The sequence below is a fragment of the Pelobates fuscus genome, chromosome 2, assembly GCF_036172605.1.
Source record: "Pelobates fuscus isolate aPelFus1 chromosome 2, aPelFus1.pri, whole genome shotgun sequence".
Lineage (NCBI taxonomy): Eukaryota > Metazoa > Chordata > Amphibia > Anura > Pelobatidae > Pelobates > Pelobates fuscus.
Genome location: NC_086318.1, coordinates 69,935,330 through 69,943,586, shown reverse-complemented (window position 1 = coordinate 69,943,586; position 8,257 = coordinate 69,935,330). Strand labels below are relative to the sequence as shown.

The window sequence follows — 8,257 nt, the reverse complement described above, 5'->3', positions numbered from 1 at the left end:
TTAAACTAGGATATAGTCAGGTATCTGGATAAATGGCCCCTGGCTAACATATCAGCTTTCACTGTCTAATCTGGCTCTTCACATCCCTTCTATCTACACATGGAGTTAAGGAGGAAGACCCCGGGTAGAGACTTATTTACTAACAGTTCAGAGAATGACAATAATAATGTAGCTCTTGTTTTGCAATCCTTGAGAAGGAATAGTGGTAGATCCATTTCCCTCATCTTCTCTCATCCTGTCAATCTGAATTAAATGTAGAATCCGGTTTACACACATCCCTTCTTTCTGCGGCTGTATCTGTGTTCTGGTTTTCATTAGAATGTTTTTAATTCAGTTTCACTTTTTCAGAATAATTATCAGTAAAGCATTCTATCTCCTTGTATAAAGTATCTATCCCTCTATATTATCTCCCTATATGCAATTGTATTCCCTTATCTACATTCTCTCCTTTTATCTATTATCTCTCCTTTTTATTCTCCATATGCAGTTATATTCCCCATTCCTCTATATTCTCTTTTTTCATTCATTATCCCTCTCTTCTTAAATCCTACACTATATTTCTCTTTTACATTCACTATTTTTTCTCTCTTTCACATTCACTCTTTTTTCCTCTCTCTCCCATTCTCCCCTTTCTCTATCCCTCTATATTTTCTCAGTATTTCGATAAATATTATTTCTCTCTATTTTCTCTCTACATACAATTGTATTCTTTTCCTCTATATTGTCGTATTTCATACATTCTCTATCACTCTCTTCTTAATTCCCATACCCACGCTCTCCATCTCTCTATTCTTAATTCCCCACTCTCTCTCTTTTCTTTCCCTATATATTTTCTCTATATATTAGCCTTCTATACTCATTTATATCATTCACCAATGCACAGTTTACTCTGCTTTTTTTCTGATCACTGTATACATCGCTCTACTTTAACAGAAAGATTTAGCAGGTGAAATATGACACAAGTAGACATTAGATATTAGTGTTTGTACAGATAAAAGCTTTTTAAGTGACATTATGCAGCGCTGCAGTTATATCTACAGGTCTACAATAGTTATTATTAAAAGGGGGTAAAGGGGAGAAATGGGTTTTCTTGAATAGGTGACTTCAGTTGTTTTGACTTTAGCATTTTTGTTTCGTTAGACAACAATTATTTGATAGAAAAGCTTGTGAGGACCCTCTGTGCATGTTTGTTTAACTGAATTCATCTGAATGTGTGTATCTATCCCTTTCTTAGAAACTAAGACTGCCTGTATATATAATAAAAATGCCAATACAATACTACAAACAGTGTTCACTATAAAACATATACACAGGATCATAGTGCATTCAAATGAAATAAAATCGAAAACGGGTGCATAGATTAGATAGATAGAGTGTGTGTGTGTGTGTGTGTGTGTGTGTGTGTGTGTGTGTGTGTGTGTGTTGTTTTTGAAACATGTGTTTTGTGTTTTTGAAACATGGTGACATATGAAGAGCACTGTCAAATCATAGGATTTATAAAGATTTAAGTCCACTGTGACACACATCTCCCCATGTATACTGGGAATTGAAACTCTAAGATGTGGATATCTGACTGGTAGACATTTCAGATGAAACTGTGTTCAATGCACACATACAAATACATTGTACATGAACAGTGTACACAGGAATGCACAAGGCTTAAATGTTTCAATCTACTAAATCAGTTATTTTAAATTTTATAAAAATGACGCTCTGAAAACTTACATGTTTTTTTTTTGTTTTTTTTTACCAAAATGAGAATTCAAACTAAATTTCAAATGTAAGGTCTAAGCTGCCAAATTTAGAATTCCCTAACTTATCTAAGCTTTTCGATCTGCTAATCTGGCCTTAAATTTGAAATTCACTATAAATGGACTTTAAATTCTCACTTTAATAAATAATCCTACTAATGTTTTCAGAGTATATTCGTTTCTCAGATTGACATCTGCAGAATGGCTATATACTAATAAAAAATAAACATGTTAAAATGTGAATAATCTGATATTTGTTTAATACATTGTTTTATGTGTGTGTTTATGTTGGTATTTAAATAAACGGAAAATTACACAGCCCCAATTAACTCTACAAGTACAGATCACGAGGACAGACAGACAGACAGACAGACAGACAGACAGACAGACAGACAGACAGACAGACAGACAGACAGACAGACAGACAGATAGATAGATAGATAGATAGATAGATAGATAGATAGATAGATAGATAGATCTGTTACATGATTTTCTTGAATACATCTCTGATAATGGAACTTACTCTGTATTTAAAGATTTCAACACACAAGAAGCTAGAGGAAGATAAACAGGTTCGACATGATTCAGTTGTTCCCTCTGGGGAATGTTGTAAGAACACACACATCAAACATACAATATTCACTTCATCTAGCAGGAACGTTCCCAATGCCTGACCAGAACCCAGCCAACACTCTATATACACTAACAGACTGGGGTAATCACCTGTCACCTCCCAATGGCCAGCACTGCTTGATACAATGAATACATCGACAGTTATGTTATAACAACTGAAAGGTATCTTCAAATAATCAGAAAGAACACTATACAATTACACCGAAACGTGGACTTGGAAAATTATTTTATATCTTACTACTTCTCACTGCTGGCATTATTTGAAGGATTATTAATAATGTTAATCTGATTGAACATTTGACACATTTTATTTCATGTCTAAATTGGCAGTACTTAAAAAAAAATGAAATGGTTTAATTTATTAACTATATTTGGAGTGAAAGGTTTTATGAAAATATGTACATATGATATATATTATATATCAGCACTTAAGTGGCATACTTTAAAAGGATAATGTATGTAAAGTGTGCTAACAAAATAACTCTTTAGACAAAAATATATATTTCTATAGAGTCATTTTGTTTACCTTTGTGCATTGTTATATAGAATTTTATAATGTATTTATTCTCCTTAGAATTTCTCCTTTAAAAAGAAATTTTGCATCAATGTTAGGCCCTGCTACAATTAACAAAGATATCAAAATATGTGCTGTGGAAGTCTAGCAAATCCCCAGAATTATTTATAATTATAATGATAATAATTTTATCAGGAAGTATACATTTAGATTTAAGTGTTGTTCTAGGGTTATGAGGTGTTACACATGTAATAAGGAAACATAACAAACAGTTTCTGCTTGTATAATATTTGTGTAATGTCTATATTGTTGTTTGATCGCTGCCTGCATTATTGACAATTGTTTGTTGCTATATTTTAGTGTTTGACTATATTATATTTGCTATTTGGCTGTATATTCAAATGTTGTCTTTATTATTTTATAAACTTTAGCTATATTATTTTATAATCAGTGGCTATATTATATTTGATCGTTGGCTATACTATATTTAATTGAATACATTATTATTATTTTATTATTACTATTTTAACTATATTGCATTTTTATCAATGTCTATATTATATTTGATCACTATATCACATGTAAAGTGTGCCTGATTTAATACTTTTTTGAGTCTTGGCTGTATTTTGTATTTTGGCCACTATTCATATTATATTTGATCAATGCTTATATTACATTTGAGCACTGGATGTATTTTAGTTAACCACACTTGCACATTGAATTAAACTTGCACATTATTTTTTAATAAGTCGAAGCACACCTGCAGATACTGAGAATCATTATATAATACTCTATAAAAAAAGTATATTTTCACTTCTCAAGCCCACCTTTTTATAAGGACATATTAAAAGAAGGAATGTAATTTTCTTTAAATAACACGATGACATACATTGGAACAAAGATTAGGTGTCAAAATGTCATTAGAGTCCAGATGATCTAAAATCACTTAGCAGAGCAACAAAATAAAATTATTTTATTACTATAAAGATAAGATTGACCATGTAAACAGCAGGCAGGGGCAGAGTATATGTATCTGAAAATACAAGTAAAATAATGCGATCTTTATTACAAGAGAGGATTAAAAGAACATTTACACTTACAATAAGAATGGATCTTTGGAATGAGGTGCACACACGCTCTGTCTATACAAAGAGGGGGTTATATGTAAAACCAATTTAAAGAGATAACAGCAGACAGTGATGTTTGCTTGTTGCTAACGACAATGACAGCTGGAGTCTGCTAGGGTTAAATCACTAAACACTTGTCTTCTTCGTGCTGTCAGCTGTGTTCTGTTACAAGTCTAAGGAGTGCAACAGGGTCAGAATTGGGCACTTGCCATTAATGTTCCTGGCTCTTTAAATGCCATTTAGGTATAGTTTAAGCCTGTCTCTATTTGTTTTGAGATGTTAAGAGTATCTGAAACCTTCTGATGCTACACAATGACTCATGTATTCCCCCAAGACCCTGTTTGTTTGTTTTTTGCTGTTCTTAAATTCTTTTTTTTTTTTTATTAATATATCTTTTATTCTGCTCAGTCCCATTCAGAACTCAGATGAATGTTTAAATTGTCTCTTACCCTCTCTCCAAGCAACAGCCTCCAACAGGCACAAGTACTGAGAAAGACTAACATCAGGGAATCATTTAACTATTCCAAGGAAGGCAGATGGATAACAGACAGAATTTAATGAAAATCTTCTCATAACAATAGCCCAGATAATGAATTTATTCCAAGAACTCCTCAGTCTGCTAATTGTTTGACACTAAATGCTAATCCACTTCTTATTTCCAAGGATAAATCAGCTGTTCTCTGCGGAGTATCAATTATTTTGTCATTTCACTGGCCTGTTTTATTCTGCAAATTATTATTATTCTTGAAAAAAATCAATCATCAATGAGCAATGTTAAGCAGTGAAATAATATGTATACACGTCTATTGGTTTGTAATATCAGGTTGTTTTGTCATTCATTTTACAATTGTGTATCTGAGTGTTTTACCATATAAACAAACATACATCAATAAGAGCACCACTTTGTAAAGTAATTCACCTGTTGCCAATCTAGAACCATCATCTCTTTCAAACATCTATTCATATATGAAATTAAAAAAATAATAATTTCTGTTCTGTACTTAATCATCAAATCTCCTTAATAAACACCGAATAAAATAATATAAAACTCTGAAGCTTTTTTTTTTTCTATATTGTGGATAGAATTTTCCCATGGATTCCTTATAATACATTTCACTTATTTTCCATGCATATCCCATTATAGATGCAAGCCAGTAATTAAAACCTTCTAAAACCACATTGAATTAATTCTACGCCTCGCTTCTTTTTAAATAACCAAAAAAAAAAAAAAAAAAAAGGGATAGGATTTTGGAAGCAGCATAGTTTATAGAAAAGATCATTGTGTAGAAGTCACACATATTCTAATGCAAGAGGCATGCAATTTGTTTTGTTCTGGAGGACATTATCAATGCCAATTATTTAAATGTAAATATTTATCTACCAACATTGAACTAGGATGCTGGTGGAATATTTGTTTCAGTGCATCACATACAATGCTCAGTACATTCGTAAATTAATTATATTTTATATACTTACAATATATGCACAAACAAGCACACACACACAAACAAACACACACATAGACACACACCCCCCACACACACATATATATATATATACTGAAATGAAATCTTAATCAACTTAAGCTACAAAAACATATAAAAGTAACATTAAGCTAATGAATATATATTTTTATATATTTGTATGTAATAATTTTAACATATTGCATCCTCTATGCATTGTTATATGTGTGATGTTAATTTATTATTTGTCCAATATTAATATCCAACAAAGTATCCGATCTACCAATGAATTTCTATGAAACGTCCAGCAAAACATGATACGAATTACTGATACTTTGTAGCAAGTAACATTCTGCTAGAACACATAAACGTATTTTAACGCCAATAAGGTCTTTATTTGAAATATTATTGACCAACAAAAAATGCCATATATGGGAAGAACAGAAAGACTGAGGGCTCTTTTAAGTCATTTCCCCAATGTGTAAATATTGCATTTAATAGCGGTTTTCCCCTAATGATATCAAATATGATTTCATGGTTTTACCTTGCAGTGATTAAGGGAAAGTCTTAGAAATATGAACACTGACTTAATTCAAAAAATAAATATTTTAAGAGTTCTGCAACCAAGCCTAGGCTGTAATCATAATTAAACTCCAATCTTTAGATACTTATTTGTTTTTTTTGTTTGTTTTTTTTGTTTTTACACAAAATGCAGGTATTTTTAAGGGTAATTAAATAGCTTTACTACCGCCTACCCACCCTCCAACCCACCAAATCGACATATATGTGTAAATAAAATATTTGGGGCAAGAATGCCAATTGTTTTAATAATTTAATATCAGCTCCTTTAAAATTCAAGGTTAAATCACAACGAAATAAAAGACAAACCCATGTACATCAAAATGAATAAATAAAATCATTACTGTCCGCTTTTGAGATTCTAAAAGGAAAAAAAAAACAAGGTCGACATGTACAAATCTTACAATTTGTCCTGGCAACAACTTTCAATTATCCTCATGACTGGGTGAAGAAATATTGAGGACCTCTTCACAATGAGATGTATTATTCTGCCAGGAACAAGGGGATAAATTGGTCCAAATAAAGTATCGTTCGTCTCTCTCTCTTTCTCTCTCCCATCTTTCAAGTTCCTGTTTTTGGCAGTCTTTCTGTACATACACCACCAGAGATGTATATACCTGCAGTTTCCTCTTGCATAATATTCTTTATTACATGGCTGCAGTGTGTGCAGAAGAATATGGGTCTAAACCAGCTTTAGTCATGCCTGGAAACAATATGTAGGCAACTGGAGGTTGCAAGTTAGATGTAGACCATGCTGTACAGTTACAGGGCACAACATAACCAGGGTTAGTTGGAGATGGGTGAGTGTGGGTATGTTGGCTGGGGCAGCTTAACCCACCAAATGCCCCATTCTGGTATCCCAAAGTCGAGGCGTAAGGTAGGGTGTTGGTGGTCAGGGTATGTGGCATCTCGGTCATCTTCTGGATGGCGCTGGAGCTAAACTGGCTTGGGTCTAGTAGAGAATAAGGTGCTGATGTTGGTGGCAAAAAAGCTCTCGCCTTCTCTGAAGCCCCCAGGATGGAATCAGTGGCACTAAGAGAAAGTCCTGTCTTAAGATGATCGTGGTCTCCCAGGTAGGGCAAGGGAAAAACGTACCTGTCCTTCTTCAGAAGGTTCTTGGGTTTGCGCCTAGGTCTGTACTTATAGTCGGGATGCTCCTTCATATGTTGAGCTCTGAGCCTTTTGGCTTCATCTATGTAGGGTCTTTTCTCAGCTTCGGATAGTAGTTTCCATTCAGCCCCAAGTCTTTTGCTAATTTCCGAATTGTGCATCTTGGGGTTCTCCTGGGCCATCTTCCTTCTTTGCCCTCTGGACCACACCATGAAGGCATTCATGGGTCTCTTGATATGATCAACAGGCTTAGACATGGTGCTGCTCAATCTCTGGAACCAGATACTGCCAACTCCACTTCTCCCCCTTTTCTCTTCCTTTTGAAAATGAAGAATGAAGTCTTAACTAATCATGCCAGATGCTCAGTGGTTGAACAAAAAATAATCTTGAAGTCAAACGTGGACCTCCCCACTGAGTGATTGTATGAGCTTCTCTTGATGAAGGAGCAGCTATAGAACGTTGAAAACCCAGGCGTTCTTTAGGTCCAGGGAAGTAGTGTCTTGTCTTGAGGTGCAAGGTGTATGTATGTGTATGTGTATGCTTCTGTGTGTGTGTGATAAAAAAGGCAGGTGAAAAAAAGATAGGAGGAGAGAAAAAAAAATACTCTCCTACAAATGATTTCCCTACTTCCTGAAGGTGTCTTGTTTAGAAAAAGCACCTTGCTGGGAACGAGGAACAGCATATAGGAAAATAAATACAGTCAGCCAAAAGTGGAGAAGTTCAAAGCCTTTTTTTCCTGCTTAGTACGACGTGCAATCTAGTGATCAAACGGATTCACACCCCTGCCATAGACATCCAATCAGCTGTGAGCCTATCCAGAATACCCTCCACACCAAAGCACAATCCCTACATACAGCACCAAGGGGACAGGAGGCACAGAAAGGGAACACACTAAATAGAGCAGATTAAGAAGGCAGCTTTTGTTAGTTAATCCACTAATAGAAGCAGCCCAAACTCCTCAACTCCTCCTGCTTTTATAGAAAGGGTGTTAGGTGATTATTTTAGTGACTGTCAGTTGGAGAGGCGAGCACCTCTTCGGTACAGAGAGAGGTGATACTAGGGAGGTACCTGGGACTTTAC

At 34.3% G+C, this 8,257-nt stretch overlaps 1 protein-coding gene across 1 annotated transcript; it reads right to left on the bottom strand.

The window, feature by feature from the left end:
* Positions 1 to 6,286: 6,286 nt before the first annotated feature.
* SOX14 (SRY-box transcription factor 14) lies at positions 6,287 to 8,021 on the bottom strand. Its single transcript, XM_063440901.1, has one exon. It carries the CDS (start codon positions 7,432 to 7,434, stop codon positions 6,715 to 6,717), a length of 720 nt encoding a protein of 239 aa, XP_063296971.1. The 5' UTR covers positions 7,435 to 8,021; the 3' UTR covers positions 6,287 to 6,714.
* Between the last annotated feature and the right edge of the window lie 236 nt (positions 8,022 to 8,257).

Coding starts and splice junctions, on each gene's coding strand:
- SOX14 (XM_063440901.1), bottom strand. CDS start 7,434: ATGTCTAAGCCTGTTGATCATATCAAGAGACCCATGAATGCCTTCATG.